This window comes from Perissodus microlepis, chromosome 23 (genome assembly GCF_051167445.1).
Source record: "Perissodus microlepis isolate ML-2025 ecotype Zambia chromosome 23, ASM5116744v1, whole genome shotgun sequence".
In the NCBI taxonomy this organism is placed as follows: domain Eukaryota; kingdom Metazoa; phylum Chordata; class Actinopteri; order Cichliformes; family Cichlidae; genus Perissodus; species Perissodus microlepis.
The window spans coordinates 6,021,924-6,030,502 of NC_140482.1; the positions used below are offsets into that span (position 1 = coordinate 6,021,924).

The 8,579-nt window shown below is 40.3% G+C and overlaps 1 protein-coding gene across 3 annotated transcripts in view; it reads right to left on the reverse strand.

The window, feature by feature from the left end:
- Positions 1-8,327, reverse strand: part of atp11a (ATPase phospholipid transporting 11A) — a 47,162-nt gene extending 38,835 nt beyond the window's left edge. For 2 of the 3 annotated variants that reach the window (XM_084920971.1, XM_084920970.1), the window contains exon 1: positions 7,894-8,327. In XM_084920971.1, coding sequence (XP_084777097.1) covers positions 7,894-7,938 — 45 coding nt within the window. In that variant the 5' untranslated portion in view covers positions 7,939-8,327. The remainder of the gene's footprint in view (positions 1-7,893) is intronic. The other variant, XM_084920972.1, reaches the window with a different exon arrangement.
- Positions 8,328-8,579: the final 252 nt, after the last annotated feature.

The following is an 8,579-nucleotide window of genomic DNA, read 5'->3' on the forward strand; positions in this document are numbered from 1 at the left end:
TTCTTCCTGATATTGCTGTCATTCGGAACCGCTACATCGATCACTACGGCCGTCTTCTTCTGTTTGTCTACCACCACTATGTCCGGTTGGTTAGCCACCACCATTTTGTCCGTCTGTATCTGGAAGTCCCACAGGATCTTAGCTCGGTCATTCTCCACCACCCTTGGGGGCATCTCCCATTTTGACCTCGGGACTTCCAGGTTATACTCGGCACAGATGTTCCTGTACACTATGCCGTTCCATGTATGCCTTGCCTGCTAGCATCTTGCACCCTGCTGTTATGTGCTGGATTGTCTCTGGAGCATCTTTACACAGCCTGCACCTGGGGTCTTGCCTGGTGTGATAGACCCCAGCCTCTATGGATCTTGTACTCAGAGCTTGTTCTTGTGCTGCCATGATTAGTGCCTCTGTGCTGTCTTTCAGTCCAGCCACTGGTAGGATTTCTGGATGTCAGCCACCTCCTCTATCTGCCGGGGGTACATACCGTGCAGGGCCCTGTCCTTCCATGATGGTTCCTCGTCTCCCTCCTCTTTCTTGGGTTTCTGCTGCCTGAGGTATTCACTGAGCACTCGGTTAGTTGGGGCCATCTTCCCAATGTATTCTTGGATGTTCGTTGTCTCATCCTGGACTGTGGTGCTGACACTCACCAGTCCCCGGCCCACTTCCTTCCGCTTAGCGTAAAGCCTCAGGGTGCTGGACTTGGGGTGAAACCCTCCATGCATGGTAAGGAGCTTTCTTGTCTTTATGTCAGTGGCTTCTATCTCCTCCTTTGGCCAACCTATTACACCAGCAGGGTACCTGATCACGGGCAGGGCGTAGGTGTTGATGGCCCGGATCTTGTTCTTACCGTTCAGCTGACTCCTCAGGACTTGCCTGACCCTCTGCAGGTACTTGGTGGTTGCAGCCTTTCTTTCTATATATATATATATATATATATATATATGTATATATATATATATATATATATATATATATAATAAACCCTTACTAAAGGTCAATGAAAAGTCACTAAATATTGCAACAAAGTCACTAAGTTGGCAACAATGAGGTAAAAAAGTGTTTAGAAAAAATACATGCCCCCTTCAAACAATTTAAAGCTTAAAGATCAAATATTCTGGTACAGCCCCAAAGGACAGGTTACAAAATAGTAAAGTAACAGTTTTAAGATTTAATTGTTTCAGTTCGACTTTTATTAAACGTTGCATTGTAGATAGATGCTTATTCCTAGACCAGTGGAGAACATCAACAAAAGGAACCAAACTTTTGAAGTAGAGAAAATTTTGCTTCACTTCCTGTGACATCACATTTATAGATAAGTACTACCTGCCAAAAATCCAAATGATCAATAGCCTTTTATGACTGTCTGCTAATGTCTCCAACCAACAAAGCAATGGAGAAGGGGGAAAAGGGGGTAAGGCATTATGGTTAAATGGAAGTGGGGTGGGGTGATATTTATAGTGCACCATCAGCTTTTTGGAAAGAGGGGAGGCGGCTCACTTCACTTCTCTTCCTCTCTGACACGCGGGCCGTGGGGAATGGTGTTCCAGGAGAGAGTCGACCGGCTATCATTCCCTCAGACAGGGGGAACATTAAGGTGCACACCTGCCTCCCTCAGCACTTTCACTGGCAACCTGGAGCAATGTTATTATGATGACCCAAGTTCAAACAACATCTCTCGCCCTCCATATCTGTTATCGGTCTCTCTCTTTGGATAGAGGTCTCTATGCACCATTAACCTGAGGCTATTTATCATCTGTCTACTTGTTCATTGAGCTGTAATATACTGGTAATGTTACTGCGACGACACTGATACAGGCTCTTAATGGAGCTATAGCACTCCACTGCAGGTATTGCTTAGACAGTATCGTGAGGAGCCAAAATGTTTTTCAAAAGTGTCAGCACATAAAGAAAAAATGTTAACAAGCTGGTGTAGAAACATTAATGCAACAAAAATGATTTACTCCTTTGAATTAATTCAGAATTGAACTGCTACGGATTTTGAATAGGTATCCAAATAGCACAAGGAAAGAAGTAATGTTCTGTTTCACTTTGTCACATATCAATGGATATATGCAGCAGGTGATGACGGACCACTAGCTGAAATTCCTTCATTTTAAATGAAGGAATTTAAAAAATGTTGCCATATCCAATAGAAAAGAAAGATGTTGTTAAAGTACATGTAGAATGTTGTTATAAAGATACAACATGGCTGCAAAAGGTTTATCTGCTCAATACTGAAAAACATAATGTGACTCATATAATAGTTTTACATGATCAACCGATTAAAATAAAATTGGAAATTTTCCCTGCCTTCTGAATCTGGCATATTTGTGCAATCTACACATATTAAGAAAGTACTTTTAATTCCAAACTACTTCTTGTCACCTAGGTTTTCTAGTAAGTCCTGGGAGTTAATGCAGATAAACAAAGAAGCAGCAACTAGTGAAGCAGCAAAACAATCTTGAAGCCAGATGGCTTAGTGAGAGCCTGTGAATCCTTCACCTAAAGAGGTTAACCCAGGTGAACCTTGTGGATTGCGACATTATGGCTGAGCAGCTGTTTAATTGTAAGCATGGGGGTCACTAAGAGGAAACCCGCCAATGCAGGAGGAGGCTACACGTGAGTAAACTTCAAAAGCCACTACTGAGCATCACAACAACTTGGCTCTTCTTTAGCATAAAAACTGCCTTTTTCTGGCATACCATGGCATGCTTATGCAATGTAGAAGGAAATTAGAAGTCGTTTCATTCACAAGTGCTGTAATCTGAAGAGCAGTGGCACTCCTGAAGTGTGAATTCTGCTGTTTGAACCCAAGCACGTAAAAATGGACTGTTGTACTATTAAGTAGGACTCACGACTGTAACCCTTTCTTCAGGCTTGATTACCTTAGTTTAACCTTAAGGCACTTCCTTATGGTTAAGCCAAGTTAGACTTTATTTGCACAGTGAAGTCTTCCATCTCTACTCTTTTGTGAGGGCATTAATTAGAAAAGCCAGCATAGGACATTTTTTGCAGTTTCTACCAAACCTCGGTTGTAAAATTATATCCTGCAGTGATTAAAACACAGTGGTTAGATGGGGACCCTCTGGAATCCCATGAAGCCACCTGGGGCATCCCTGAGCCCCACAGTGAGCAGACTCCTAAACAAGTTACACAAACATCAGTCTTCATTGTCAGCCAGTCTACTAATGAATTATTGATAAGCATTTGGAGCCAAGGAGTTCATATGATCTGATGCCCTCTGCGTCAACTGGCTACAACTATCCCATCTACCTGCTTCTTACTAATGTGCATGAATGACACTATAGAGACAGCAACATGATCATCAGCCACTACTGACGTGAACATTTATTATGGCCTCATATGCATGGATCAGTTAGCATACTTCACATACAGCCTGCTGATCGGTGAGCTAATTAGAAAATAAAACTAGGCTGAATATAAGTAGTAAGGTGTTTAGTGATAAGCTTAGATCTGAAAGTATAGCTGCAAACTGGATTAAGTGGGTGAAGGTATAGTGAACAGCAGTAACCCTTTAATCTAGTATGTGAAGGCAGGAAGCCAAAAAGAGTCCAGCGGGACTTCCAGGGAACCACATTAGGTAGCTGGAGAGGAATGCTGGGTGGCTTCTTGAACACGCCTAATACACGAACATGATATCTCCGGTTTGTTTCATTTTGGATTCGTCCAATATTGTTTGATTTTCACAGTTACAGTCTACAAAGTAGTATCTGAGACTGAGGAAGTCACTTGGATGAGTGACGAAACGTTTCTCCCACAAAACGCTACGTCCAGATGAACAGAATCAACTTTTGGAGATTTACTTTCCTGGATGATTGAGAATGCATCAAGACGTACAAAGTAGTATTAGTAGTAGTGTAATGTAGCAATATGAAATTTATTCTGAATAAGATTTACAACCACTTTCTAACATTATGATATGATATGATAAAAACTGGTGATATAATTTGCTTGGAAAGGAAAAGATCGCTGGTTAGATTCCAGCCAGAGTCACCGTTCTCTCCTTTGAGGTTGTGTCAGTAAGGACATCCAGTGTAAAACTCTGCCAAATCCCACAGAGTTACCCCCTGTGGCAAGAGGGCAGCTGAAAGTAGCTTACTTATTTAATCAAAAAATAACTGACCAAATGATAATTGTAGTCCTAAATAATACAAATGCTGTATATTGATTTTGGTGAATTGGTCTATGTGTGAGTGTATGGTTTTGCACAAGCCCAATGCTTTTACACTAAAAATCACTTGGCTAAGCATGATTATTTAGGAAAATACCTCCAAAAGGATGGTTAATGCTTTGAATGCCTACTAATATTATTTTAAAATATAGCAAGGTATTTATCCTTCAGAAGAACCAATAAAGTGGCTAGTGGGCAACTGTCAGGAAACTAGTGAGATCTCATTTCTGCTCCAGTTCTACATTTCAGTGTCCTGGTATTTGCAACTCTGCTGTTTTTCATTGTAACAGTAACAGTAACAGTCCAGTTCTGCTAAGATGCACTGAACTCTGTTTGCTAAGCAAACAAACATAGGCTGTCAAAATAACATTTCATTGTTCCTTAAGAAAAAGAAAGAAAATCACCTGCACAGTGTTAAATGAATATAATATTTGTATTGTGTCCACAAGAGGTCAAACCAATACAAATGTGCTATGTGGGATGAATCAGTTGGAGCAGAGCCGGACTGAGAACTCTCTGCCACATTACAGTTCAGTTATTAGCTAGTTTCAGCTGGCTTGTTATCATTTTCAGATAGTGAAAGTAAAGAGATGCTGTGCAACTCCTGTCCATTACATTTTCAGCATATGCTCCAGTGTATTACTAATGTGTGTTATTAACCTACTGTTGCAACCGTTATCTTGTCATTGACTCTTTATAACACAAGTCCAGTCTCTACAAGTCTGTAGGGCTATGAAGAAATTTATAAGGGGGAAAAAAGGGCAAATATTACAACTTAACACCATTTACGTTCAGCTGCTCTGCTGATATCTGTCTCTGTCCCTTTGCACCAGCAGCTGTGTCTGCTGTTGGGACGTTACACCCATTATACAGCATTATGGGTGATTTGCATTGATAGACACAAAGTCACTGGATCTAAGTATTTAATTCTGGAGAAAACTTAACTTTGTATTTTGTGCCACTCCTGAGACAGAAAGCTGACCATAGCGTTGTGCTTTTTCCTAACTCTTTTATAATTCTGTTATATAATCCAATTAAACAGTGCTTCTCCTGATATCTCCTAAAAAAAGACTTGAGGAGGAGCACTGAAGACAGGTTAGAAAATATTTAAAACAGTACTTCTAAGAATTTCAGTGACTAAAATTAACTCTGGAAAAGAACAAAACAGGGTGAGCCACCTGTTTTGGAATAACTACACTGTATCTCAGAGCTCTTGGTGCTACCAGCATCACATTTGATTTTAAACTGGTCTAGACAGGACAGGCAGCCACTACATGAACAACTCTGCATGTTACACTTTTAAAGAGAGCTATACTGTAGGCTTATATAACATCATTTAGCTTTTACCTAATCTGAGGCGGCAGCGACTGAAGAGACTGACTTTCACCACCACGATCCACACCCTGTTGCAGAGCAAAAGGTAACAAACAGGTACAAAGCAACCCCAGTTAAACCTGTTTATTTCATTTGTACTTTCCCTCTGCAAGCCTGTAGCATAACACAGAAAGTTTTGGCACAATCGCAATAATAAAATTTACTGTGGCTTCTACTGACATCGCACAAGAACGATGGCACAGCTTTTTAAACACAAGGCGGTAGAATATCCACAGTACAGATATATTTTTCATCATGCGTCCACTCTAAACATTCCTCACACCACCTCATTTAAAGAAACAATGAGCCTTGACACAATATTTACTTTTTTTTAGAACAAAGATGCACTGTACGTAACCCAATACTGTCAGTTGCACTCTGTTTGCACAAAAACATTGATGTATTTATAGAGTGAATAACTAAAATTTCAGTACATGCACAGCGGGCCTTTTAATGTTTCTGTGTGAAGCATCATAATTAACAAATTCACACAACCTCAATTCTGATCTTTGGCTGCTTTTTAAATGTTTACTGCACGTGTCGGCATGTTAATAGAAACACACACTAACATTTAATGATGAAAATTCTCTCATAGTTCAGTTCAGTTTATTGTTGAGCTGTTGTGAAATCACAGGGATCCTTTATCAGGCTGTAAAATCTGTCACAGTTGTTACGTCTATTTGTGAAACAAATCTCAACGTGCCCAAAGCCCAGAGACTCAAAGGAGACTGGTTTCTGAATTACAGCCACAAACGAGTCTATACATGAAATAATTAGAAAACTCAGAAGATGAGAACACGACTAAGATATTAGGCATATTATTACTGTGTTTACATGTCATTATAAACACCTGAAAATTAAACCAATTATCATATTTAAATACTCTACAAACATTTGTTATTAGTATGTTTTTAGCAGCCTGTTCGTACCACAGGCTCTTTACATCATAGCAGAAATAGTATAAAGCCTGAATTTACATTTAGCTTCACTTTACAGATTTGGTCACAGGGAGAATCCTTCATCTGACAAACAGATGGATGTTCCTGACCCTGATCTTAAGTATTCAGCAGCCTCTTTCCACCACAGCAGCAATGCAATCAATTTAGCCCTAACCCATTTACCTAAAGCATTTATCCAGACCATTTACAGCAGCAGACCTCATCAGCATCCCACATCCTACACCAGTCACCGGCTTCTCTCTTCATGCTTCTAGCTACATGGCTCCATTTCACCCTCCACACAGCAGGGAATTGTATTTAATCAGCTAGTTGCAACAGTTGGGAAGCAGTGCCTAAGCTTCAGCTGAGTACGGAGCTGGGGTATAAACCTCACTGGCTCTCATGTGAGCAGGGCTCGCACTGTCTGGATTATTGTCAAGCACATTACTGCCGAGCCTAATGTAACCCATATAGATGCTGCCCATCGATTTGACTAGCAGGGAGAAAACAAGTGGATTACATAATTCATGTTCCATTTTGTTCTACTGGGAGGTAGCATAATAAATGAGACTGAGTGGCAACGATGACATGAATGATAATAGCTGCCTGTCTGCATTTTTTGGCATGTTCTGCCATGAGCAGATAGTTAGTCACCCACCCACCACTTACCGATACTGTGAGGTGACTCAACCTTTCACTCATTCAAATCACACCGCGTTTGTTGTTTAAAGATGTCTGAACAGTATCTGCAAGAGTACTTGGAACAATTTTGTACATACCAAATAATATATCTCTCTCATTTCGACATATATATACATATATATATACACACACACAATGTTTTTCAGCACTAACAGATATGTGAAGAGCTTATTATTTAACACATGCTTCAACATAAATAGCTGATATATATTTAAAGAATATCAGTGAAAGATGCATTTTACATGTGCTTTCACTCTTTCAGAATTAAGTGCGGAAAGATCAGAGTAGTGGGGATCTAGTGTCATTTGTGGAGCAATGAACTTTAAAAAAGTAACTTAAAACTGCCGAAATGTCATTGTTGAAGTTGAAATAAAGGGACGTGGGAAAAAAGTTAAAAAATATATAAGTTGATAAAGGTTAATTAGTCACACGATTTTTTAAGTGTCGGGAAGTTTCCCAACCACTCCTCAGTGAGTTGCTTTCCACTCCCTTTATTGTAACCTAATCCTCTGAGAGCCGCTTCGTCGGAATTTTAAATCAACGGTGATAACAAAAAAAGTTCACAAGTTTGATTTAAAATGGAAATAGCTTTGATTTGTAGGCAACTAGTCGCATGCGTTAATGTGAACATAAGGGTATTTAATTTAAAAAAAAAAAGAAAAAGGGAAAAAGGAAAAACAAACTTACATATCGGCTGATAAGAGTACGCAGAGTGCTGAAATCCATCCCCATCCTGTTCCTCTTCCCTCTCCGGACACTTCTTCTGCTCTCTGTCTTTTTCTCCTCCAAAGGTTATTTTTACTGCGGGCGCTAGCTTCTTTTTAATTCTACTCCTCTGTCCATGACTTTCTCTTCTCCCCCGTCTTCTTCTTCCTGAATTGGAAAAAAAGGACTCGCTTCCAAACTCACCTACGGACCCCGCGACGGGCTTTAAACGGGGGGAGTGTCTGTCTGTGCGTCTTCTCCTACAGTTTGAAGACAATTCACACGGGCAGAGAGCTGCTCCTCCTAAAAGACTAGAAGCCAAACTAATATCCAGCTCTCTCGCGCTCCCTCTCTCTGTCTCCCCCCTCCGCGCGTGTACTAATAATCTTCTTGTCTCGCGCCGCGGCCAAAGGAGATTTTCTTTCATCTACGTCACGCGGAGCCAGGTGGTGGCTCTGGCACCGGGGGTGAACGCATGCGCGCTCTAGTGTTTGTGAAGAGTAATTATTGATTGGGTGTCTCAGTTAACTGTGGGATATTTAGAATTTTTTTTACTTTAAAATAAAATAAAATAAAAGAAAACAGACTGGTGCTATCCATAGATATGGTGCTGAAATCATTACATAAAATGTCAGAAATACACATAACTTTCAGCATAAGACTCATCT